We start from the raw sequence: 27,512 nt of genomic DNA, 5'->3' as shown, positions 1-27,512 counted from the left end.
TCAATACTGCTTCCACTGTCCCAATACTGCCTCCAATACTGCCTCCACTGTCCCAATACTGCTTCCACTGTCCCAATACTGCCTCCAATACTGCCTCCACTGTCCCAATACTGCCTCCAATACTGCTTCCACTGTCCCAATACTGCCTCCAATACTGCATCCACTGTCCCAATACTGCCTCCAATACTGCATCCACTGTCCCAATACTGCCTCCACTGTCCCAGTACTGCCTCCACTGTCCTAATACTGTTTCCACTGTCCCAGTCCTGCCTCCAATACTGCCTCCACTGTCCTAAAACTGCTTCCACTGTCCCAATACTACCTCTCCACTGTCTTAATACTACCTCTACTCTCCTAATAATACCTCCACTGTCCTAATACTGCCTCCACTGTCCTAATACTGCCTCCAATACTGCATCCACTGTCCCAAAACTGCCCCCACTGTCTTAAAACTGCCTCCACTGTCCCAATGCTGCCTCCAATACTGCCTCCACTGTCCTAATACTGCCTCAACTGTCTTAAAACAACATCTACTCTCCTAATACTGCCTCCACTGTTCCAATACTGCCTCTACTCTCCTAATAATACCTCCACTTTCCTAATACTGCCTCCACTGTCCCAATACTGCCTCTACTCTCCTAATACCTTCACTGTCCCAATACTGCCTCCACTGTCCTAATACTGCCTCCACTGTCTTAAAACTACCTCTACTCTCCTAATACTGCCTCCACTGTCCCAATACTGCCTCTACTCTCCTAATACCTTCACTGTCCCAATACTGCCTCTACTCTCCTAAAACTGCCTCCACTGTCCCAATGCTGCCTCCAATACTGCCTCCACTGTCCTAATACTACCTCTACTCTCCTAATACTGCCTCCACTGTCCTAATACTACCTCTACTCTCCTAATACTGCCTCCACTGTTCCAATACTGCCTCCACTGTCCAAATACTGCTTCCACTATCTTAAAACTACCTCTCCACTGTCCTAATACTACCTCTACTCTCCTAATACTGCCTCCACTGTCCCAATACTGCCTCTACTCGCCTAATACCTCCACTGTCCCAATACTGCCTCCACTGTCCTAGTACTGCTTCCAATACTGCCTCCACTGTCCCAGTACTGCTTCCAATACTGCCTCCACTGTCCCAGTACTGCTTCCAATACTGCCTCCACTGTCCTAAGACTGCCTCCACTGTCCCAGTACTGCCTCCACTGTCCTAATACTACCTCTACTCTCCTAATACTGCCTCCACTGCCTCCAATACTGCCTCCACTGTCCCAATACTGCCTCCACTGTCCCAATGCTGCCTCCAATACTGCCTCCACTGTCTCAAAACTACCTCTTTTTAGCTTTTTAGAACTGTTGTCGTCACAAAGCAGCTTTAAATAATTAGTACTTAATAAAGGACAGAGACAGAGAAGAAAGAAGAAATAACATGAAGGATCAAAGACCCCGTGAGCAAGCCAACGGCAACAGTGGCAAGGAAAAACTCCCTCAGAGCTGGAGGAAGAAACCTTGGGAGGAACCAAGACTCACAAGGGGGACCCGACCCGTTCTCCTCTGATCAGAACTATTTAAACATTAATGATAAAAATTACTAAACCAGAAACAACAGAAAGTTAATAGTGGTGATAATAATAGTGGCAGACAGACACGAGTCCATCTAGGTTTCAGCACGGCCACCAAACAGGCAGCAGCGGCAGGCGGGTGAGCCATGGGTGGTGGCGGGTGGGGGACCCGCTGGCCGGACTGGTAGGTGGCAGCTGGTAGGTGGCACCTCTCCACTGTCCCAATACTACCTCTACTCTCCTAATAACACCTCCACTGTCCTAATACTGCCTCCACTGTCCTAATACTGCCTCCAATACTGCATCCACTGTCCCAAAACTGCCCCCACTGTCTTAAAACTACCTCTCCACTGTCCTAATACTACCTCTACTCTCCTAATAATACCTCCACTGTCCCAATACTGCCTCCACTGTCCCAGTACTGCCTCTAATACTGCCTCCACTGTACCAGTACTGCTTCCAATACTGCCTCCACTGTCCCAGTACTGCCTCCAATACCTCCTCCACTGTCCTAAAACTGCCTCCACTGTCCCAATACTGCATCCACTGTCCTAATATTGTTTCCACTGTCCCAGTCCTGCCTCCAATACTGCCTTCACTGTCCTAAAACTGCCTCCACTGTCCCAATACTACCTCTCCACTGTCTTAACACTACCTCTACTCTTCTAAAACTGCCTCCACTGTCCCAATACTGCCTCTACACTGTCATAATACTACCTCTACTCTCCTAATACTACCTCTACTCTCCTAATACTGCCTCCACTGCCTCCAATACTGCATCCACTGTCCCAATACTGCATCCACTGTCCCAATACTACCTCTACACTGTCCTACTACCTCTACTCTCCTAATACTGCCTCCAATACTGCCTCCACTGTCCTAAAACTGCCTCCACTGTCCCAATGCTGCCTCCAATACTGCCTTCACTGTCCTAATACTGCCTCCACTGTCCTAAAACTGCCTCCACTTTCCCAACACTACCTCTTGTCTCCAAATACTACCTGCACTGTCCCAATAATGTCTTCCGAATTGTTAATGGAAGACATACGCAGCATAAGCAATTTCCAGGTGGTTGCTAGGGTTCCAGGTGTGTCTATTGGTTAAACGAACAGTGAAGCAAATAAAGAGGACTGAATGTGTGTGGCAGGAGGAGGCGGACCTGCTGGGTCTCCGGCTGTTTGTCGATGAACACACCCGCCTGCTGAAGGACTTCGGGGAGCAGCTGGAGAAGTGTGTGTCCACACTGAAGCAGGACGTGGCTGCAATTGTGCGCAGGAAGAGGGAAAAGTCTGGAATCTGGTCGGAGCGCTGAGAGCTGTCAGCCCGTCCGGACCTGCGGCTTTCCTGATGCTTCAGACCAGACCGGGAAGGAGTGCTTCTCCTACAGGGTGTTGAAAAATGGCTTCATATACAGTACAGGACTCTACAGTATATATACACCTACACACACACGCACACACACACTTACCTGAACAACCCACTGCCTTTATTACTCAGCTGCACTGACTGAGGAAAGGATGAGTTCTTAAAGCTGTTGAACCCATTTTAATACATATAATCATTTATATAATATATACTATTTAATGTACTATTTACGTTTTTCTTTCTCATTATCCCTTACAATTAAACACCCCGTGTCTAATAAGACTGAGTGTAAGGGGTCAGTGTCTGCCGCCACCTACCAGCAGGTGGCGATAGTGGGGAGGCACGGTTACTCAAGGGAACTCCAGTCCCCAGAGATCCTAGAGGTAATCAGTGCAAACCAGACGCACCTGGTGGTCACAGCATTTAAAGATGTGACAAAGGGCCCTGCTCTGTCACACCTTTGTAGAGGGGTGACCGGTACGGTACAGAGAAGTGAGAGAAGTGAGAGAAGGAAGGAAAGAAAGAAGGAAGGAAAGAAAGAAAGAAGGAAAGAAGTTTGAAAAGATGAAAGAAAGAAAGAAAGGGAACAGTCTGAAAAAGGAAGTCTTGAAAGAAGAGAACAAGAAAAGTTGCAAAACAAGATCACAGGGTTGTGAAAGAGAGAAGCTGAAGAGATCACAGCTACAGAGTCTGAGTGAAGCATTGATCCTGTGTTTTAAGAGCTCCTTCAGAGAGAGAGCAAGAGAGAGAGGCATTTGCTTTCTTCAGTGGTTTAGTGCTAACTGTCCTCAGTCTGAGCTACACCATCTTGGCATCTCCTTTGTTTGGTTTCCCTCCTTTTTTTATCTCATTGTTTTAAGGGGTGCAGCTCCACCCATTGCCTGTGCTTGCTGGTGGTGCAGTGGTAAGGTGTTGGACCTCCATTGCCAGGGTTGCTGGTTCTCCCACAAGTACACAAAAGCTCCCACAGTCAAACTAACCACCCATACATTAACCTTACCTCACAGATTAGGGCCTGTCCTTACAGGCTTCCTCTCTGCCCTTGGGTCCGCTCCCTGACCGTCCCGTAACGCTGAGGTACCTCATCTGTGTTCTGTGGGTTTGCTTATTCAGAAAAGCACTCTGATCTGAAACCCTCCTGAGAACTAGAGCGCTGATACTAATACTGATACACCTGTATGATCAGGGGAAACTGGGGGAGACTCGATTACAGAGAGACTGAAACTGCAGACCTGAGGGCAGTCCGAGCCGGACGGGAGAGTAACCTCTTCTAAAGAAGCTCGGGTCTGATACCGAACACGTCTGGACACTCAAACTCTTCTCTGAACTGCTCCTTTCGTTGTGTGTGTGTGTGTGTGTGTATCAGTCAGCGAGTCGGTAAGGAGTAGTTAGGCTGTGGTTGTGACTCTGGAGGATACTTCACAAAGTTAATCAGATACCTTCAGCCCAGCGCACTGTCCAGTACGAACAGCCCTCAGCGGCTCTGCTGTTGGACTGGCTTGGCTTTGGGCTCAGTTTTTCTGGTTAAACTGGTACTAGGTGAAATAAACAGAGACACTTGGTGATTAGACATGTTTTATAAAGCAGTTTCATTTCTTTTCATTCTGTATCCACCATCATTCCCAAAAATATTCCATTTTATACAGGTTTTACTTGGGTGTGAAATGAACTCATTTATAAAGCTGTTAAATCTCTATTCCACAATCAAAAGGTCCGCTAATCATTCAGATCAACAATCACCATATCAAAATAACCTTTTTCAAAACTTTTCCTCTTTATTCCCACTGAGTTCTCCTCTCTCAGACCTGCAGCTGTTAGTCTATTAGTGCAAAAGTAACTGGGGGTCAAAATACAGCCATTACAGAGGAACCCTGCCTACCCTGCAGGAACCCAAACAGGAAGGATCAGCAGAACCAGGTCCAGTGAAGAGCGATGGGAGCAAGCAGCTGAGCGGTGTGGGGCGAGCGGAAGCGAACACAGCTCAGGTTATATAACACACAGCACGAACCAGGTTAGAGACCTGGACACACTAAAACCCATCACTGCTCCGAACAACGAGGAGCTAACTGCTGTCTCCCCGCCCTCAAAGACCTCCAACACCTCAGCTGCTCAATCAACGAAGAGGACAGAGAGACCTGAGCAGGTTTCAGGGCTGGGCATCGGACCAATCACGCTACAGCATCGATTAACTGACCTTTGGGTGGAGAACCCTGTGATCTTCAGGGCTTCGGTGGCCTAACATGTAAAGGACTGCTCAAATGGGCAGCACATTTGACTCTACCTGTACCTATGACTTTACTAGCTCCCCCTACTGGATATAAAACAGCTTAAAAACACACTTATTACATTACAAATGTTCTAATTCAGTCTGTATTGAGGACATTATCAATTATTTTAAGCTTATTATTGATGTATTATCATCGCTAATGTGCAAAATCTCTCAAATTAAACCTAAAAAGAAAAAAACTTAAATTTTAATGGACGTTGATGTACAAAGATTTTATTCCAAATCATTTTAGAGCATTTTTATTCGTCCATTCATTATGAAATTCTGATACACTATGAAGTGAAATATAAATCTGCCAGATTCAAATTATGACAAAATTAGATGCTTTTCTGAGCAGTGGTAGAGCTAGAAGAACATCAATCAACTGCCAGTTTCATTTCGATATTTAATTCAATATTAAAAAAGATTATATATTTAAAATATTTGTACTGTAGGTTTGATATGCGGTCCATTCACAGTTTTCATGTTAGAAAATAAATATTGTTATTTTGTGGATTGTGAAAATTTTAGTATCAGTATTCTGTAGTATTGTGATATTATATTTATGCCCGATCGCCCAGCCCTAACAGGAATCCAGCTTAAAGTCATAATATAACATAACCCCCTCCTAAACGCACGTCTTTAGTGTATCCAGGTCTTTAAAGTATTTGGGTAATTTTCCCCGTGTCCGAGTGAGTAAATGGACCAGCGCTAGAGGTCTGCCTTAAAGCACAGAGAACTGGATGCCGTGTTTGTTGAGGCGGTCGATGAGGGTGGTCTTGGCGAAAGCAGCTCCAGGACTGAACACCCCACCCCTGCAGAATTAACAGAGATTACAAGGGTAAGAGCACGGCCCACAGAAAGACCCATACAATGATAAAACACTACTGCATCCATTGCTGACACGGATGTGCAAATGCACACACAGCTTGTCTAGTCCCTGTAGAGAAGAAGTCCTGCCAATAGAATAGGACCCTCTGGAGCAGATCAACATCATGACCCTATTGGCTCCATGCTGCCTAATGCCAGGCGTGGGCTAGAGGGGTATAAAGCCCCCTAGCATTGAGCTGTGGAGCAGTGGAGGAACTGTGTAATGATGGTGGAGGAGCTCCATCCAGCACTTTTAGGATAAGGTGGTAGGTGGTAAGTTGGGGATGAGGTCAGGTGGTGACCATACAACATCCTGACCTCACTAACGCTCTTGCTGAATGCAATCAAATCCTCACAAATCCTCCAGCACAGTTACCCCAACAAAAGCAGGATAAAATCTCTTTAATAATTTTGATTTCAGACAAAACAAAATGAGCATGTGTCCCAATACTTTTGTCCATACACTGTATTTCCTTCTGATTCTTCCTAAGCTGTAGACTGAGTCTCCTGATGTCAGGGGTAGCAGTTGTGAGGTGGTCCTCCTTTACTGCAGTAGTCCTCTGAGATGGCTTTACACTAGATGGTGGAACATTGCTGTGAAGAGCATTTGATTGTATTCAGCCCCATGAGACTGGGAGCATTGTTGAGATCAGGTTCTGATGTTGGATAATTAGTTCTGCCACTCAACTCATCCCAAAGGTACTGGATGGAGCTCTATTACTCCACCCTCTAGCCCCCACTTGGCAAAGGACACGGTGATCTTAGGGTCATGTGATCATGGCTGCTCTAGAGCGGCCCATTCTATTGGTCAGAGCTTTTCTATGGAGATTTTCCAGCTACACTTGTATCTGGAAAATTACTTGGTCACAATGACCTCATCAGAGGTCAGAGTGTTCTAAGGCTCATTACTGTCTCCTACGTCTCAGCAGGTGAGAACACAAAGAGAACATCTCACTCACTTCTGAGGAAGAGAACCAGGTTCGTTCAGGATGGTGATCGCTGCTTGAACCAAGGCGATAGGTGTTGCCACATAACCAGCTTCTGCAAAACAGCAGCGCACAAGAAAAAGTGATTACACCCATCAGCCATAACATTAAAACCAGCTGAAGTGAAGAACACTGATCTGGGTCCAGCGGCTCCTGTTAGGGGTGGATCTATTAGACAGTGAATGAAGAACAGTCAGGTCTTGAAGGTGATGAAGGTGATGAAGCAGGAAAAATGGATAAGCGTAAGAATCTGAGACACTTTGACAAGAACCAAACTGTGATGTTCTAGATAATGACTGAGTCAGAAGGTCTTGTGGGAAGGTCTTGTGTTTTGCTCACCTGGTCCCTGGACGAGTGTACGGATCTTGGAATTAGGTTTCCCCTGTGACGGGTCCTGACCCTCAGTGTAGCCCTCTCCATAGAACACAAAGCGGAAAGAAGATCCCTCCATCTGCACAAAACACACACACACACACACACACACACACACACACACAGCAAGTTAGAAAATGTGATTTTAAAATTGTTAACAAAAAAATCCCTGCTGAACCTCAGTAGGAATTTCCCCATCCAGTTATTTTGACTCTTAATGCAGAGCATCAGCCGACTCTGATCTGATCCGATCTGATGTGTGTGTGTGTGTGTGTGTGTGTGTGTGTGTGTGTGTGTGTGTGTGTGTGTGTGTGTGTATTAATAATAATCCAGCCCCAAAGTTTAGATCAGACGAGCTGCTGATTACTTGGTAATCTATTTATTTAATCTATTAGTTAATCTATTTATTTTCAGTATCAGATTCTATAATCAGACTTTCTGGACTGATTGATCCCAACTCCTTTACACACTGCAGTGTGTGTGTGTGTGTGTGTGTGTGTGTGTGTGGTGGTACACACTCTGGACTGGTATCTGTGGTTCTTGGTCTAACTGGTTTATAGTGGGTAAATGTGCTGGGATTGATTTTTCTATAGTGAGTGCATTCATTGTTTCTTCTGAAATCAGGGTTATTAAAAGAGCTGATCCTGCTTCTGTTGGAGTAACTGTCTCTGCTGTCCAGAGAAGAAGACTTTCTACTAGATTCTGGAGGAGCATTGCTGTGAGGATTTGATTGCACTCAGCAACAAGAGCTTCACCAGCTCCCCAACTCATCACATCAAAAGTACTGGATGGAGCTCCTCCACCATCATTCCAGAGAACACAGCTCCTCCACTGCTCCACAGCTCCACAGCATGGAGCCAATAGGGTCATGATGTTGATCTGCTCCAGAGAGTCCTATTCTATTGGCAGTTCTTCTCTACAGGGACTAGACAAGCTGTGTGTGTGCATTTGCACATCTGTGTCAGCAATGGGTGCAATAGTGCAAAATACCTGCTTCCTTGTTGGACCAGCCTTGGAGAAGAAGCCAAAGGAGAAAAACTCTGGGAACTACAAGCCAAAAAGAGAAGAGAAGAGAAGGTCCAGAATTTCAGAAAGTCTGACCACAGCGACAGTAAGAAACGAATTACCCTCAGAATGTAAACAGTGCCTCACCTTGATCAGAAGCGTTCTGCCAAAGCTGAACTTCACCAGAAACCAGAACATCAGACCAGCGAAGAGCAGTTTAACGACGGAGGACACTCCTCCGACCCCAGCGTACGCTCCATACTGAACCTGAGGAAGAGCCACAGAAACCGCTCAAATTCAAATAATTGTTCCACCTGAAAAGGCCAACCTGACCACAGGCTACAGAGAGCCAGAGCTGACCGGGCAGCACCAGAGCTCACCTGCATTACCTAATAACCCTCACTGGCTGCTCCTCACCTTCATTTACTATTAGGAACATGTACAGATGATTAACTACACCACTGCTCTACACCGTATCAGCAGGTCAGACGCAGGGCTGTTACTAACCGGAGACTCCTGGTGCTCCTCACACAGGAACCTCTGGGTTCTCTTCACCACTGAGGGATCAGCACCCATGAAGGGAACAGAGTACTGCTGGATCTCATCACTGAAGAACAGGGCACCCCTGTGCACACACACATACACACACACACACACACACACACACACACACACACACACACACACACACACACACATATATATTCATTCATATAGGTTATTTCAGTTTTTTGAATTGTGCTGAGATATTCTGAGGTATATCCCCCATAAAAAGATATTACACTGGGCCCCACAGCTCTGACAATTCTGCTAACATACTTAATTAATACATTTTTTGCTAAGTAGTTGATATGATATTTTAGGTGGTTGCTATGGTGTTGCTAGGTAGTTACTGGGCGGTGATTCTGGTTGATAGTTGGCTGCTATGGCATCCCAGGTTATTGCTATGGTGTTGCTAGGTAAGCGGTATGGTGTTAGTGAGCATGTGGTTGCAATGGTCTCTCTAAGAGGTTGTCGTGGTAGCCCATGTGGTTGGTAGGATTGGTGTATGGTATCCCAGGTCATCATGACATAAGAAGCCCCCCCGATGCAGTGTGATCAGCAGATCAGTCAGTGATGAAGCTGCTGCTGATCCGTACCTTCGTTTAATCTTCGTCCCGACCACAGGAAGAGGGTTGTGCCCGAACTTCTTCCTCAGGCTGCGAAGTTTACCGCTGTCCGCGAGGCCGTACACAGCCGACTGCCACGTCCCGTCATGGATGCAACCGCCCTGCAGACCCGAACACACAGCAGGTCACACACAGCAGGTCACACACAGCAGGTCACACACAGCAGGTCACACACAGCTCACAGTCAGCTGTAGAAACAGCACCAACCTCAGGTCCCGAACTGGCTGTCAGGAAACTCTCCACCGCTGTAAGAGTCCCTGCAAACACAGCACAGTGTAGACTAAAGCCCACCCACCAGAACCTGAACACACACTATGGACTGTTCAACACCAGCATGAGCTTCCAGCACGGTGCTCTGGAAGCGGCCAAGCCGAGCAGCTCCAGCCCAGAGGAGGGCTGACCCACCTTTAAACTGGTCCCTGGTGTAGAGGACGCCCATGTCTGCAGGGATGGAGTCGAAACCACAGCTTCCCACGATGTACACCCCCTTCTCAGCTGCCTGACTGTGGTAGTTAAGCTGCATGCTCTCCAGAAACTACACACACACACGTGCGCGCACACACACACAGTTCACAGTGTAAATACATGTTAAAGAACCGAAATGTTCTCCGTACAGAACCGTTACACTTCATCAACACTGCAGTTGTAGTTGTGAGGTCGATTTTGAGGAGATCCACTTTTTTCACAAGCTGTTTTACTACCCTCACACACACACACACACACACACACACACACACACACACACTCTTATACACGTCTCTATTGATGCTCCCACCATGTGTGTACCTGCACACCCTCCAGGTTACTGCTGCTGAACACTAGCTAGAGCTAAAGGCCGCAGCTCTGCACCTCAGTCAGAACTGATGATGTAAAGGTGAAGGTCAAGGTTTGTGTGCTCTGCAGCTGCTGAGACGTACCTGAGGTTCTCCACAGATGTCCAGACAGTGCGCTCCGTTCTCCACACATGCCTTCACCACCGGTTCTCCATAGAACCTGTACTGGAGGGGAACGGGTGCTTCAACAGGCTGGCTGGCGTTACACACATCAGCTACAAGCTTTCTCATTTAAAGCACATTTTCCTAATGAAATCTGTAAATATAGCAAAAGTTTCAGCACCCCGGTTTAAATGAAATGTTTTAAGTATAAATAATGATATAATAATAATAATAATTAAATAATAAATCATTAACACACATTTTAGAAATAGTTTCTGCAATCTGTTAAACAGTAAATAAACAGTGGGTATTAAAAGTGTCTCTGTGAAGGATGTGACTTTGGTATTCCTCTAGGTTGCTAGGATGTTGGGAGGTGGTTGCTATGGTATCCCATGTGGTTGATAGGGTGTTGTTAATTGATTTGCTTTTGCTATCCCACATGGTTCTGAGGGCATTGTGAGGTGTTTGCTATGGTATCCTGTTGTTGGTCTGTGGTAATATGTTAGAACTGATTACTGATGCTTTCATGGCGTTTATAAGCATTAATAAACCCCCTCATAAGCCCTTTATAAAGGTGGTGTTATGAAGTGTAAATGAACGCTACACTGCATGTTTTAGTGGATTCTGGCGTTTCTCTCATCACAGCTCAGATTGCAGGTAGCTCTAAAGTTCAGTGGGCGCAGCTGATCGTTCATGATCGTTGCATAACCGCTGAGGCTGCTGGGTTCTCCGAGTGTGACACAATGAGGAGAATGAACTGCTCTGTGTGTGTGTGTGTGTGAAGACAGTGCTGAGGGCACAGTGCAGTGTTCAGGAGCTTAACGGTCATCCATAAACTAATCACGTACAGAACCGCTCCCCACTGTGGGCATTGTGCTGCTGGACACTTACTGGACCCACACAGTTGAGGACAATCACCGCCTGTTTACACATGGCAGCTAACGACTCTGCATCGTCCACATCAGCCACGATGATGTCCACCTCCGTCTTCAGCTCCGGCTTCCCTGCAGAAACACACACAGAGCAGAGACAGGCCCGTCTCAGAACCTCTGTATCAGTAACGGTGCGAGAAAGGAAGACGTTCTGGGATGTTTAAAAACTGCATGTTTCTGTACTGGGTTTCCCACAATTCCCAAAGCATAAGAACGGATCCGTACTGAAGTCTAGAACCTGTTTGGTTTGTAGGTTCTGGATGTTCTAAACCAGCTTAGGAGAAAATGTGAAAATGTTTACAACAGACAGAGGATGTTCCTGAACCGTTTGTACCCCTGGTTCTCAAAGTGGGGTCTAGGGAACCCCAGGGGTTCTTGATCTATGGCTCTTTTTTTTTTCTAACCAATTTAAACTTTGCATGGCCAAAAAAAAGGAGTTGCTCTGGTGTCGCCGGGCAGCTCCTACAGTCTACCAGACTGGTGTCATATGGTTGGTAGGTGGATGCTTTGGTATTCCAGGTGGTTGCTGTCATGTTGTTAATTGGTTGCTTTGGTGTCCCTCTAGGTTGCTGCTAGGGTGCTGCTTTATCCCATATGGTTGCTCGGGTGTTGCTAATTGGTTGCCTTGGTATCCCACATGATTGCAAGGGTGGTGTTAGATGTCTGCTATGGTATCCCATGTAGTTGTTATGGTGTTTGGTGGTTGCCTTAGCATCCCATTTGGTTGCAAGGTGATGTCAGGTGGTTGATAGGGTGTAGTCAATTGGTTGATTGTATGTAGAGCTGGGCAATATGACGATATTTTATCGTATCGTGATACATTTTGGTATTGTGATAGACAATCTGCTTTTCTAAGCATATGGAGGATATTTTAGTGCTTTTAGAAAACTGTAATTTAACTGTAATTAGATGAAGATTAATTAGGTGAAGAGCAGCAAATGTTCAATAAAAAACACTGTATTCAGTTCAGGAGAGGATCTGAACAGTATCTGATTCAGAATCTGTCGCTACTGATGTTTTTATTCTGTGATAACAAATATCCTGATACAGTATTTCTACCATATCGTCCAGCCCTGCATGGTTGCGAAGGTGTGAAGAAGTGTTTCCTGGTTAACAGTGAACCCCAAATGCTCCTTTCAGCGGCAAAACCTTAAACAGGGACAAACAACCAACACAAAGTCTGACTGTCTGGTCCTGCACGGCGAGTTTACTGTTGGTAAAGATCTACATCACGTATTCATTAAGAAATGTGATTTTGGAGGGGCTCCTGTAGAGTCTTAGAGCATGTAAACATTACTGTAAACTAATTACTGCTGAAATCAGATTTTCCAGTGATCAGATTATTATGTAATGTTAAAACAGTGGGGGCCAGTGGATGTGGCCTACAACAAGTCTGAGAACGCCTGCTTTATACCATCTGCTGGACCTCAGGACATAACCTCGTTACGACTCGAGGACGTCCTACAGCCCCCAGTTTGTTGGCTCGGTCAGCTTTGTGAGAACACAGGTTCTGTGTGGTCCGTCCATGGCCTTTCAGTCACCGGCGGGGCTTTCCGTGACTAAAATAAGCCGACAACTGTTTGGTCTGGCGCTGTGGAAGATCCGAAAAGCTCAGGGTGGAGATGGGCTCAAACAGGCTGGATCATGTGAGTGCAACACAATTTTCCATCAGCTGCTGAGAACACAAAACAGCCCTTCAGAGACCAGCGAGCAGCGCTTCAGCAGAGCCTCCACAGCAGACTCCAACACATCCAACGCACATGAACAAAAGTATTCCAATTATATATTCCACCTACAGGAGCTTTCACATGCTATCCCGTTCTAACCCCGCAGTCATTATTAATAAGGAGCTGGTCCCCCTCTGCAGCTCTACCAGCAGCAGCAGCAGGTCTGGAGCTCAGTTACTGAGTCAGTTGGAGGCTTTTCTGCACTCTGCTCTGAGCTCAGCACTCGGCCCTGACCCCGCTCTGTAACTTTACGTGGTCTGACAGACACTCGGTGTCTGAGCTGCTCTCTGTGAGCTGTTCCTCCTAAACTCTTCCACTGTTCAATAATAACACCACTCACAGCTGATGGAGGAAGATCTAGGAGGGAGGAAATTTCACCAGCTGACTTGTTGTTGTTGGTGCAGCGGTGTCTCCTATTACATACAGAACCACGCTGGAGTTCAGTGAGCTCTTCAGAACCACATATTTATCACGATACATGTAATCAGACTAAAGACTTCAGTATCAGATTATTATAAACTGCTGTTCAGATCCTCTCCTGTACTGAATCCAGTGATTTCTACTCTATAACATCTGCTGCTCTTCATCTAATGAACCCTTCAGTCTAATCACACTGTTAGTAATGAACCCTGCAGCTGAACAGTGTTTATTAACACTAACAGTCTCCTCCATATGATCAGAACAGCTTACTGTATCACCATAACATTTATCACCATATGATAAAATATCCTCATATTGTCCAGCTCTAGAATCACCCATTCTTTCACTAATGTGAGGAAAGGCAGACCCTGCATGCATAAGAGGTGTGTCCAAATACTTTTGTCTATATAGTGTATTTGTCATTATGAGACTGTTTTAATAATAATGAGATTTTTTTTAACTTTAAGTTATTTTATTTACTGAATTGTGATTGGCTGATACACTCGGAATGGAAGGAGATCAGGTGAACTAGGTGTAACAGAACTGGGTGACACGACTGAGGCAAAGTCCGACCAGATCCGATACTCTGGCTCCTCTCCTGATGGGTCAGCGCCGTGTTTATCAGTGAGCTCACATTAGCAGCAGGTTCTGCCCCGTCATTTCCTTTTAATCTTCAGTGTTAGCATTTTACATTTGTGTCAGAATTTAGCATTTTAGTGTTACATTTACATTTACAGCGTTTATCAGACGCTCTTCTCCAGAGTTCTTACAGAAGATCTTCACTGTTTACTGAAGAAGAACCTCAGCTGGTTTAAATAGACTAAAATTCAGATCCTCTAATCTTAGACTCTACTAAACACAAATATACAGACCATAATACTCTACTCTTCACCCAAGTCCTCTCAGAAGAGGAGGGTCTTCAGTCTGGGTTTGAGGACAGCGAGCGTTGGACTGTTCGGACACCCAGGGGAAGTTTGTTCCACCACTTCGGTGCAGGACAGTAAAAGGTCTGGACGCTCGTCTTCCGTGGTGTTACAGTGTTCAGCATCAGAGGCCTGTTGTGTTACTGGAGATGGTAAACCTCCCCGAGGTTCTGCACGATTACAGTACCCCACACTGAGCCGCAGAGCAGCGATCCTGCTGATTTTCGAGGGTCAACGCTGGTCTTTGATGGTCAAGGTAAACCATCAAACTCAGACTAAAACATGCCCTGTACTGGTCAACCAGTTAAACCAGCTTAACCAGTTAAACCAGCTTAACCAGCCTGGGCTTTTTTCAGCAGCGTCTACCAGCTTTAATCAGATCTGAAAGCAAAACCATCATACCTGGTGGAACTGGACACTGAGTTCGTTCACAGCTCCTGATCTAGAGAGAACATGATCGTCCTGCTTTCTAAGCTTTTATTATTTATTATTTTCCAGTGGTCAGTGTTGAAGCCCTACAGAGCGCGAGTTTGTTCGGGCAGGCTGACCGGACCGATAATCATTGGGGGAGGACGGACTGAACACAGAAGGGAGGGGGGCAGATAAACCCAACTGCTTTTTTTAGTACATTAAAGAATCTCAGGTTTATAGAGTGATCAGACTGCTCACACAGCAATAATCAGACGTAGAGGGCTGATGATAAAGATCCTCGATGACGTCAATCCATTTGGGGGTCATGATTTCAGGGGGATGCAAAAAATAAAGCATAAAAATGCATTGATCTCATAAATAAAGAAGAATATTATACTGATTATATACAGATAATATTATACTGTACTGTACTGTATTATTCCCTCAAACATGCAACATGAAGTGCCAATAGAACAGGACCCTTTCAGCAGCTACAATCACCTACAACTTAGAGAAAATCTCTAGAAATAGACAGTGACTCTCTGACAGACAGCAGACCCTGAGCTGCTCACTCCTCTGACTGGTGAAATGATCAGCAGTACAGGTCCAGCTGGTACACACGGGCACCAGTCACCCCCAGCTGCTGCTGACAGAGAGGAGTGAGCAGAGTGAGGGGTGAGCAGAGTGAGGGGAGTGAGCAGAGCGAGAGGAGTGAGCAGAGCGAGAGGAGTGAGCAGAGAGAGAGGGGTGAGCAGAGAGAGGGGAGTGAGCAGAGAGAGGGGAGTGAGCAGAGAGAGAGGAGTGAGCAGAGAGAGAGGAGTGAGCAGAGAGAGAGGAGTGAGCAGAGAGGAGTGAGCGCAGAGAGAGAGGAGTGAGCAGAGAGAGGGGAGTGAGCAGAGAGAGAGGGGTGAGCAGAGAGGGGTGAGCAGAGAGAGGGGTGAGCAGAGAGAGGGGAGTGAGCAGAGAGAGAGGGGTGAGCAGAGAGAGAGGAGTGAGCGCAGAGAGAGAGGAGTGAGCGCAGAGAGAGAGAGGAGTGAGCGCAGAGAGAGAGAGGAGTGAGCAGAGAGGGGAGTGAGCAGAGAGAGGAGAGTGAGCAGAGAGAGGAGTGAGCAGAGAGAGAGGAGTGAGCAGAGAGAGAGGAGTGAGCAGAGAGAGGGGAGTGAGCAGAGAGAGGAGTGAGCAGAGCGAGAGGGAGTGAGCAGAGCGGGGTGAGACTCAGGGTTGGAGTGATTAGCTCGTACCGAGGGTTTCCGCGGCCTCTCTGAGCGCGGTCTCCAGGCGGGCTCTGCTCCTGCCCGCGGCCGCCCAGCGCAGCTCCTCCCGGGTCTCCCCCGCGCAGCGAGCCACCTCCTCCAGCACGAAGCGGCCGGTGAAGCCGGAGGCCCGAAGACCACGAAGTGATACCGGCGCGGAGAGCCAGACTCAGCCATGACCGGACAGACACTCACACACACTCACACACACTCTTACACACACTGAGGACCAGCACACACACACACACTGAGGACCAGCACACACACACACTGCAGCGGAGCAGGGCCCGAACACACCCGTATTCCGGAGAAAACACGCCCCCGAGCAGCGATTGGTCCCACATACTGCTACAAGAATAATGAGGATTATTATCATTATTATTATTATTATTATTATATTTTAAATAACTAATTATAAACACATTATTTAAAATAGCAGTAATATTTCACTGGATGCTGTTTTGATTATTTACAGTAGTAATAGTTACTGTAGTTGTTTTTTATTAGTTTAATTAATACAGTAAATAAATCATAATCTATAAAGTATAATAAAATACTATTTTATTAAATGATTATGAATGAGGCACTGACCACTGCACTGACCACTGCACTGACCACTGCACTGACCAGCCTCCGCTAAGGTGGGCGGCTCTGTCGGAAAACGGGCGGAATAAAGAAGATCAGCGTCTGTTTAATGAAGATCAACTCTCCGCGCTGGTTGCGCAGCCTGTCCTCCAAACGACGTCGAGAGAACACGGACTTGCGTCAGAATCGTAAACAGGAGCTCGCGCCGTTATTAAATCAGTATAATCAGATTATAATGATCTGAAATCCGGTCGATCACGATCTCGCGTTGTGTTAATTAACTAATGAGAAATGCGTTAAATGTGGGTTTAACGATCAGCTAAAATAACCCTGCCCACAGAGAAACAGCAGATTCATTTCTGATTGGTCCGTTTGTAGCCTGGGCGGGGCGTGTCGCCGAGAGACGGTAAGGAATACGGAAATGAGTCATATTTTATTTATTATTATTATTTTATTTGAGTCATGATTTATATTAAAACACACAGAAGTTTAATCATTTAATTAAAAAATCCTAAATATACTGATAATTTCAGATGTCTAATGTTTACACCCAGATCCATGTGGATTAATAACTGAAGCAGATTAAATGATCCACTAATGAGAATCTGAAACTGCTAAACAGATCCACTTTAAATGTTTTCAAAATGTAAAGATATAAACACACATTTCTAATGGTAGAAAAAGGCCCTGGACACTGGAGACGCTGGGGACGCTGGGGACACTGGGGACGCTGGGGACGCTGGGGACACTTTACCCCTGTGTTCTGGATCTGCAGCAGTACTAAGCAGTTCTGTAGGAGACACGGGCAGCACATCCCACACTCCTGCAAAACGCCGGGTCACTGTCTGACAGAGCACACTGGGGTAATCTGACCCAGCAGGACCGGGTCAGGTCAATAACCCCAAACGTCTGGATGATAAGAGCGTCTCTGATGTGCGGTCACTTTGGCCCAGAACGGAGGACCTGCTCAGTGGTGAAAAGGTGTTTAGTTAAAGTCTAATCTTCCTGCTCTGGGCTGAGCTGGACTGGTCATTTGGGCCATTGCTGTATGAACTGTTTTCTGTAACTGTAGGTTCTGAGCTGATAATGTGGGACCAGTCCGGCTCCAGACCAGTTTCTGCTGGTTTCAGATGGTCCAGGATGGTCTTTAATGGTCAAGAGGGCTGAAGTGTTTGTGTGTCTGTGAAAGTCTCTAACTCTGGAATGAACACGCCAGGATGTCAGAACTACTATAGCTAGCTAGCATGAGCTTTAGCATGAGGCAGGGGAGGCTCAGCGGTTAGAGCGCCGGGATATCGATAACAAGGTTGTGGGTTTGATTCCCGGGCTCGGCAAGCTGCCACTGTTGGGCCCTTGAGCAAGACCCTTTACCCTCTCTGCTCCCCGGGCGCTGGAGTTGGCTGCCCACCGCTCTGGGTGTGTGTGTGTACTCACTGCCCCTAGTTCACTAGTGAGTGTGTGTGTGTGTGTGTGTGTTCACTACCACAGATGGGTTACATGCGGAGGACACATTTCACTGACAGTGACAAACACCTTTACCTTTTAATCCAGTTAGTCTCACATCACAACCCCAGAAATACAATCAATAAAACCGAATGTTATCATTTCCTCTGAACCTTTAAGCAGTAAAACTCTGTTTTGGGTTGGTACTAACGATCAGTAATGACTGCAGTGCTCCATCTGGATCATTAGCTGGGCTACAGCAGCTCTGCTCCACCCAATGGGTTTCAGCACACACTGCGTTTTGAATGAGGCACAGTACCAGCCAATCCAAGCAAAGCTCATTTGCATTTTTTAGTCTTAAAGGTGTTTTTTGCTAAATTTGTACCGTTAATAAAATCTGGGATGTCTGGTGAATGAATCTGAACATTATGAAGAAACAGAAACAACAGAGTCTAACAAGTAAGATTTATTCAAGGAGGATCAGCTTGGAGTTTACAGACGATCTCATTGCATTTCCCTTCAAACGTTCCCCAGACAAACAGAAAGAACAGCACAGTAATCAAATACATCTGTCTTTATGCCGTATATACACAAACTTCAAATGAATTAAATAAAGGATTTCACTAGATATGCACTTCTCTATTCCTTTTTTCTTTCTTGAATAAAAATAAAGATGTCCTCTCTCAGAGCTCCGGCCTCAGACGCGTTCTTCCATCGCAAAGCAGCCAAAATCCCCACCGCCCCGAGAGACTGCAGAACAGCGCCCACCACGGACACGCCGAGCGTTCAGCGTAGACGTGCGGGAAGTCCGGCGGACCGGCGGGTTTTTATGGTGCTTAATTTAGAGTTTTATTAACATGAAATCTTCAGCGGCATGGCCTGCACAGAGCGGCAGTGCAGTGGATGTGCTAATATTGCTAACTTAGCACAACTGCAGCACAGCTAATAGTCCTGCATCATATTTATTAGTGTTGCTAACTCACTTAGTGATGCAGCTACAGCACAGCACCATCTAGTGTAGCACTGCTGCAGTGATGTAGCTACAGCACAGCACTGGCTAGTGTAGCACTGCTGCAGTGATGTAGCTACAGCACCATCTAGTGTAGCACTGCTGCAGTGATGTAGCTACAGCACAGCACCATCTAGTGTAGCACTGCTGCAGTGATGCAGCTACAGCACAGCACTGGCTAGTGTAGCACTGCTGCAGTGATGTAGCTACAGCACCATCTAGTGTAGCACTGCTGCAGTGATGTAGCTACAGCACCATCTAGTGTAGCACTGCTGCAGTGACGCAGCTACAGCACAGCACTGGCTAGTGTAGCACTGCTGCAGTGATGTAGCTACAGCACAGCACCATCTAGTGTAGCACTGCTGCAGTGATGTAGCTACAGCACCATCTAGTGTAGCACTGCTGCAGTGATGTAGCTACAGCACCATCTAGTGTAGCACTGCTGCAGTGATGTAGCTACAGCACAGCACCAGTCTCTCATTAGGGTGAATATTAATAATGCTCTAAATGTAGGTGTTGTGATATACACTGAGGAGGCGGAGCTACAGTCTCTCATTAGGGTATAATGGGATTTTTTCTAGTGTTTTAACCAAGCAACGGTTGCTATAGAAGAACACATTAGTGGGCGGAGCCTGGAGGAGGTTCATCGCTCTACAGTAATGTTACAGAGAAATCACGTCACTATGAGTTCCCACATCACGTCCAGAGAGAGAGAGAGAGAGAGAGAGGGAGAGAGAGACAGAGAGAGAGAGAGAGAGAGAGACAGAGAGAGAGAGAGAGAGAGAGAGAGAGAGAGAGACAGAGAGAGAGAGAGAGAGAGAGAGACAGAGAGAGAGAGAGAGAGAGAGAGAGAGAGAGAGACAGAGAGAGAGAGACAGAGAGAGAGAGAGAGAGAGAGAGAGAGAGAGGGGACATGCGCGTTAAGATTTAGATTTAAATGGTATTTAGTTAAAGTTCGAGTCTTAAATGAAATAAATACTGAAACTCGTGTCCTGTGGGCCGGCCAGAGGACGAGTATAAATTAAAGGAGAAAATAATCATAACCAGCTTTAATAGTAATCAAATGATCCTGCTGTTCTCCCCCAACAGGTGTAATGTATAAACGTAGGGTTATACAGTAGCTGAGCTGGTCTGATAAATCTGTAAAGGACCCAGCTTTAGCTTGATAGGTTTAAGACAGGTACCGGTATTCCTGTAGGAGGTCACGCTGACGTTGTGCTTGGGAAGTGAAAACTGGGTATAGCAATGTTCTGCGAGACAGACCGCAAAAAATAAACACATGAGGACTGTATAACCGAGCTGGAGAGCGCGGCCAGAACCATGTTCCTCATAAGATGCGTTCACTAGAGCGTGCCTGAGCAGATGATACTGAGTGACCTTCCAGCCGTATTGCTCTCCTGCTCCTGCACGGTACCATTAACCGCTCTGCAGATGGGTCAGTGCAGTGGTTCTCAACTGGTTCTGAGGCCAGACCGTCTTCCCTCACCTCTGAGTTCTGAAGGTTTTGATTAATGGTGTTTAAAGCAGCATCCAGTCTCAGTTCTGTCCAAATGATCAGCTTCAGTGTGCTGACTGTAATGGGTGTCCATGAGGGGGCGCTCAAAGCCTGATTTGTATTTACTGCAGTGGAGAAAAAGTGGATTACAGGGAAGCAGATCAGGTAGCGACAGTAGTGACGACGCGGTGGTGGCGCTGCTGCTAACTCGATCCCTTTCGCTGGCTAGCAGGCTAGCGCTAGTGCTGAGTGTAACGAGAGCCAGTGGCATCAACCAGCATTAGTACATCCTGAGCTTTTCATCTTCACTTATACATTAAATATTAAATATGATCTATAACTGTTAGCGGATCAGGTGTCTGGCTGGCTAGCTAATCTACACTGACCCACCCTCCTGCCAGACAGAACATGAGCATCACATTCAAATAAACTACCGTTAGCACGTCACGGTTTTCGGATCATCTGTGGGATGCTCAGGTTGGACTGCACATGCTCGGCACCAATCAGGCAGGGGGCGCGAATCGAGCAGCAACTGGTCCGTACCTAAAAGTAGTATTACATAAGAATTGGTATTTTTGCTCCTGAGCTCCCCCTACAGTTGGGGAGTGTAATTCACTTTTACGCCAGTGCAGTAAGTAACATGCATTTCTGGACAGTGTGAGAGCTGCAGAAGCTTGATCTGAAGATGGAGCAGCATGTGGGCTGAGGTGGTAGAGTAATACTACAGGATTTTACACTAATATGACTCTATGGGTTCTGCAGCGTTACACAGCAGTTCTGGAGAGAGGTTCTCCTCCTGCAGCTCCACCACCAAACCTCCATAGTGCAGTAGCAGCAGCAGCGCTCCGGCCCGGAGTGGGAGTGACGGAGACTCTGCTCTCCCCCTGTTCCAGTCAGTGGAGGAGCATCAGCATGATCCTGAAGCTGCTGCTTTAAGGTGGAGCTGATACAGGATGCCGATTTAAGGTGGAGCTGATACAGGATGCTGATTTAAGGTGGAGCTGATACAGGATGCAGGTTTAAGGTGGAGCTGATACAGGATGCTGATTGGTTTATTGGTAGAACTGAACTGCCAATATAGGCCTGTGTGGGTTTACGTCACGGTGCCTTGCAGAGCTCCAACTGCACCTAGACTCCACTAATACAGAGGAGACCAGGTCTACCAGGTCTACCTAGCAGCGCTGCTATCTAGAACACTGCTGTGGGGAAAAACAGACCCTTCTACAGTGTTCTCTACACGGACTCCACACTGCTGTACAGTGATGTGCGGGAGCAGCAGTATTGGAGAGACTCTGACGTACGTCTGTGTTCCTGAGCGAATGCAGGGGTGGATTGTATAAGGGAGGACCTGAATTTCCTTCAATTTCTACATTTGAAAAATCCTCTTTAACAGGCAACCCTGACCCGGCACTGCCCTGAGCGAAGGCCACTCGGAGTCCAGTTTCTGATGCAGCACCCTGCCCTCTCGCTCTTAAAAGCATTCTTTCATTCAAAGAAGTCTTTTCTGGCAGTTGTGCCGCGACATTTGAGGAAATCTGAATTTACAGCTGAATGTTTCTGCTCGGCACACCTAACGCCTTCCAAAATAAAAGCACACCTACACCTATATCAGGAAGTGCCCTATAATAATATATTTAGAGAAATTAGATCCACCCCAGACCTGCTACCAGTTGAGAACCCCTGGTGTAATCAGCGCTGTCTGTAGTGTAGTGAAGGGTGGGGAAACGCTGTGAACAGTAAGACTCTGGATTTAAGACTTACTTATATGTAAAACACATTCTCTGTACATGAGGTGAAGTTGACGGCAGTAAACACTGAGCTACACCGGCCGAGAGATTCCCTGCTCCTTCAGGAGGCTTCCTCGTGGCCGGGTGTGTTTTTTGTTTCGCTGACCGGTTCCCTGCGCGGCGGGCTCAGTCTGACCCTGGCTGTTGCGTCCAGCCTCCGCAGGATCCAGTGGTGTGCAGAATGCTTCGTCTTGCCACGTACGGGCACAGGAAGTGGCTCGGACTGACCTGGAACCTTCAGGAGAGGTGGGGGCAGCTGTGAGGAAACAGAGGAGAGGAAGGAGAGGGAGTCTCCTTTAAAGCCACAGTTTAACCTTCCCTCTGCTCGGGCAGTGGTTAGAGCGCTGGGTGATTGATCACGGGGCTGTGGGTTCAATACCCAGGTTTACCAAGCTTTCACTAAGCTACTTCTCTGCTCCAGGGGGCGCTGGTTTTCAAAGCTGGGATATACATAGTGAGGGATTTAGCTGCGCTGTATGATGTGTGATACACTATATTGCCAAAAGTATTCGCTCGCCTGCTTTCGCTTCCTAATCCATAGGGTTTAATAGGAGGTCTGGCCTTCCTTTACAGCTAGAACAGCTGCAGCTCCTCTGGGACGGCTTTCCACAGGGTTTAGGAGTTTAGTGTTTATGGGAATTTCTGACTGTTCCTCCAGAAGCATATTTGTGAGGTCAGACACTGATGTCGGGCGAGAGGGCCCGGCTCGCAGTCTCCCCTGAGCTCCTGAGAGCGACCCATTCTTTCACAAGTGTGTGTAGAAGCAGTCTGCAGGTCTAGATGCTCGGTTTTCTACACCTGTGGCCGTGGAATTGATCGGAACACTGAATTCAGTAATTTGATGGCTGAGTGAATACTTTTGGCAATACAGTGCATCTAATGACAAAAATGGTGCTCCACTTTCCCAGAAACTGGAGCTACGAGGCTAATGCACCAAGTAATGGAAGCGTATGGGTTACTGGTTACCAGAGCTAACTGCATATCTCCGCTGTCCAATAAAAAACATGTATCTCCAAAACAGTGACTAACAATGTTCCTAAAAATGTTCCTAATTCTCAATGGAAGTAAAGTAAGCGTTTATTCTAATTTAGAGCACTTCTATTGGTCCATTCATCCAAAATTATTTGCACAGTGTACAAAAGCAGCTACAGGGTTCAAAGCAGGGGAAAACTAAAAAACGGATGGATTTCATTGGACAGCAGCGATATCTACATCATCACACTCTTCCCAAAGTGTGTGGAGGGGTTCAATAACCTGTAGTAGACTGGATTATGAGATTTCTGACACTGTACTGCTCACTAAAGTTAGACCTGAATTTTAGTTCTTTAATCCAGACTAAAGCCTGGGGTGTAATTTAGGGGGTACGCCACAGCCTCCTCACAGCAATTCACACCATAGTCACCTAACACTGTTGCTGCTTATTTTACTATTATTCCACTGTGATTATGATTGGCTTTATTGTTGTTTTTATTCTTTAAAACATTCCAGCTTAAACCACATTACTACTTTTATGTTCCTGTGTGATTTACATATTCCCTCCAGCATGCGAACCCCGCCGTTCTGCACGAGCTCGGCTGAATCTGGTGTATCGGACATTTATGAGGAATGGACCAACAGCAATGCTCCACAATACTTAGTAAAATCTGACACAATCAATTACCCAGGAGCTGAAATGGTTTAAACGTCGATATTAAACTCAAACATCAGTATTATTATAATCAGTAATATAAACAGTGTGTATGTTCTGATCCAGGTTCAGTAAATAATCCAGATTAAAAACAAACTGAAGCATTTATATTGGTCCTTTCTTCATGAGCTTCTGACAGAACGTAAAGAACAGTGGAACATATAGTTCTAGGTTGTCTGACAGCATTACAGATTAAGGAGTACCCGTCTTTATCCGGAGAGATGTTAGCGCTCCTCTCCGCTGCTCCTCCATCCTCCTGCTACGAGCCGCGGGTCAGCCAGTGCCGGAGCTCGTCCACCCCCCGCTGAACCTGACCGACGTAAAAGTCCATGTTGTGGGAGAAGTCCGTGCACACACTCGACTGGGCGTCGCCAAACGTGCAGTAAAGTGCGGTCCCGCCCACGCTGATCACCACAGTGGCCAGGCACAGAAGGAGGAGGAGCAACCACGAGTCTCCTCCCACTTCATCTGCATGTTGGGTAAAACAGGTAAAAAAGTATGAGGATGATAATGGAATAATATTTAGACTAAATACTGACCTAAAATAGAGGTGGTTTAACCCTTTAGACCCCAACAAAACTCCAGAACACTCTTCTGGACTCTAATGGACCGTGATCAGAGCTGAAGGCTCACTGGTTTTAAAACAAGCTGATAATATTTAATGTGAAAGGCGAGTCCCACCTCCTTAACCTCAAAACCAACCGTTAGAGATTAGAACAGAGCGGTCAGCCCAGACTGGAGGAGAAACAGACACTGTGATAGGCTGTAATTCTGTACCATTATTATGATTAATGAGTGGATATCTCAGAGTACAGGGTGGAGGAAAATTTAGACCTCAATAAGGACGTGGACAATTAGGAATCAGTTCACACACGTCAAAAAATGATTTTCTAAATATTAATTGATAACGTATTGTTGACAGAATGCAAAAGGTGAACCGGACTGCTGCTGTTATTACTGTGTTTTTCAGTAAATCAAAACTGTCTGCAGCCATTAGTGTGAGCAGCCAGCAGAGGTCACTGTGGGGTCTTCAGAGTTTGAACACCTGAAGGTTTTGAGAGCCTCTGGTTCTGTTTCTGCAGCTCTGACCTGCGTGACCTGCGGGCATATCTTTAGGCATATTGTTGCAGTGTGTGTGTGTGTGTGTGTGTGTGTGTGTGTGAAAGGGAATACTGCACCGTGGTCCAGTCCATCGTCCGGAACCCTGAAGCGGACCTTGCGCTTGCTGGCAGGTTTTGGAGTCGGAGTGGTGGAACTCGTCCCCTCCAGAGAGACTCTCCTCTTCAGTATAGAAACTAAACCAGCAGCCGGAGTGATCTGAGAGAGACAGCAGAGTTTACTGTAAACACACACACACACACTCGCAGCGGCAGTTTTATTTAATCTCAGATCACAGTTCATTACTACGTGAGATCAGGAAACTTTATTATACATTATTAAAAGCAGCTGAAGACCCAATCCACACTCTTCATAATTTCCTTGTTTTGGATCACTTCTATCGCTTCCATCACTGTTGCTGCTTATTTTACTATTATTCCACTATGATTATGATTGGCTTTATTGTTGTTTTTATTCTTTAAAACATTCCAGCTTAAACCACATTACTACTTTTATGTTCCTGTGTGATTTACATATTCCCTCCAGCATGCGAACCCCGCCGTTCTGCACGAGCTCAGCCTGTTTTTTGTCATAGTGTGAATCTGGTGTATCAGACATTCATGAGGAATGGACCAACAGAAATGCTCCACAATGACGTTTACAGGTCTGAGACAGACAAACAGCAGGAGACCTTCAGCCACTCATACAGACGTGCAGAAGATACTAAATATTTCATATGTTCTGTTTTAGGTTTGATATTAAAGAAATATTAACAGACTCAACGGGAGAGCAGAAACAGAGTCAAGCGCAGTGACATCATCAGCCTCTCAGAGATGGAAAGGTCACACAGGGGTCAGACTGCTATGGGGGGGGGGCACTCAGGATGACAGGACACCTTCTCCAGAGGTCAGATGTCACAGTGGGATCTATTGATTAAGAAAAACTGAAGTGCACAGGAAACACAGCGGACCACCAGCGGTCAGCTCATCTAATCTAATCTAATGGCCTGTCTGATACACAGAGCTCCACCAGCTCCACCAGCTCAGCACTGCAGATACATCAAAGAGCTGCTACCCCCGAGCTCCACTTCCAGCGTCTGTGTTTATAAACTCAAACACCCAGAATTCATTTCTACACCAGCCTCCCTTACAGTTACACACACTCCACCTTCAACACTCAGATATGCTAATGAGCTGTGTTCTGATTGGCTGCCCCATCCAGAAAGTAGTCTGGGCTGAAACACTCCTTAAAGTTTTAGTATTAACAGGTGGGGCTTAACTGCTGTAGGCTGAATGGGTGGGGCTTAACAGCTGCAGGCTGAATGGGTGGGGCTAAACAGCTGTAGGCTGAATGGGTGGGGCTATAGTAATAGAAGCTTATACCCCACTACACTTAGCAGGATGACACATGGCTGATTCACTAATACGTCCTCACCTCATCAGTGCCGTGCTCACTGCCTCCACCACAGCTAAAATTAATAACACCGTCCGTTTTCCCCGGAGAGAAACCACTGAACATCTATTTACAACAGCAGCCCAATCACTCCTCTCTGCTAATCATCAGCAGCTGTAAAACAGGCGTGCTATCACTCACCCGTCATCACTGATGGAAACAAACAGTGTCATTAATTAGAGCGAGCTATTACACAGCGTCAACATCCAAACCCACACACAACACAGGCCTTCATCACTGCGGCTGAAAGCGCCAACAGCTAGAGATACAATGTTATATATATATGTTATTATTATTAATTTAACAGTTTTATATATATATAAAATAATATATATATAATAATAATATAATAATAAAATATTTTATATATATATAGTGTGTACTAAGACAGCGCTACCTGTTGGCACTTTTAGCCGCAGTAATAAACACCTTCATTTTACTGTATTTTGGGAACAACAATAACGAATAACATCCTCTCTTTGATGTCACTAATGCCAATTATATCTGGATATGTTATCTGGCAGCTTTTACATAGAAAACAAACTTTTTTGTTTCTACTGAGTGAGCTTTTTTAGGGTGTCTAACACAGGTGTTCCCACATGACTGTATACAATAGAACCAATAGAACGTGGCGCTCTGGAGCAGCCGTGGGCTGGAGGGGTACAGGGGTTCTCTGAAATGACTCGATTGCAAACGAATAATCATCCAACATCAGAACCACACCTCAATGATGCTCTCGCTCCATCAGCCT

General features: G+C 46.2%; 3 protein-coding genes across 4 annotated transcripts in view; 1 reads left to right on the top strand and 2 right to left on the bottom strand.

Moving 5' to 3' along the window:
• The window catches only part of kif28 (kinesin family member 28), a 24,158-nt gene extending 21,275 nt beyond the window's left edge, over nt 1-2,883 (top strand). Inside the window, 1 exon segment of the mRNA XM_072690190.1 lies at nt 2,719-2,883. Coding sequence (XP_072546291.1) covers nt 2,719-2,883 — 165 coding nt within the window.
• Nucleotides 2,884-4,494: 1,611 nt separating this feature from the next.
• Nucleotides 4,495-16,509, bottom strand: sccpdha.1 (saccharopine dehydrogenase a, tandem duplicate 1). Its single transcript, XM_072688930.1, is given in 13 exon segments — nt 4,495-6,017; nt 7,032-7,113; nt 7,398-7,509; nt 8,421-8,477; nt 8,583-8,702; nt 8,943-9,060; nt 9,575-9,705; nt 9,812-9,861; nt 10,010-10,139; nt 10,522-10,602; nt 11,431-11,543; nt 16,194-16,334; nt 16,337-16,509. Coding segments are annotated over 13 exon segments (1,272 nt in total). The 5' UTR covers nt 16,383-16,509; the 3' UTR covers nt 4,495-5,926.
• A 2,174-nt stretch (nt 16,510-18,683) lies between these two features.
• The window catches only part of cnsta (consortin, connexin sorting protein a), a 31,308-nt gene continuing 22,479 nt past the window's right edge, over nt 18,684-27,512 (bottom strand). For both annotated transcript variants that reach the window (XM_072688928.1, XM_072688929.1), the window contains exons 12-14: nt 25,390-25,528; nt 24,415-24,679; nt 18,684-22,780 (exon numbers count right to left, since the gene is read on the bottom strand). In XM_072688928.1, coding sequence (XP_072545029.1) covers nt 24,471-24,679; nt 25,390-25,528 — 348 coding nt within the window. In that variant the 3' untranslated portion in view covers nt 18,684-22,780; nt 24,415-24,470. The remainder of the gene's footprint in view (nt 22,781-24,414; nt 24,680-25,389; nt 25,529-27,512) is intronic.

The sequence above is a fragment of the Salminus brasiliensis genome, chromosome 10 (genome assembly GCF_030463535.1).
Source record: "Salminus brasiliensis chromosome 10, fSalBra1.hap2, whole genome shotgun sequence".
NCBI lineage: Eukaryota > Metazoa > Chordata > Actinopteri > Characiformes > Bryconidae > Salminus > Salminus brasiliensis.
Note: the sequence above shows the minus strand (reverse complement) of the source record. Positions and strands in the feature narration are given on the sequence as shown.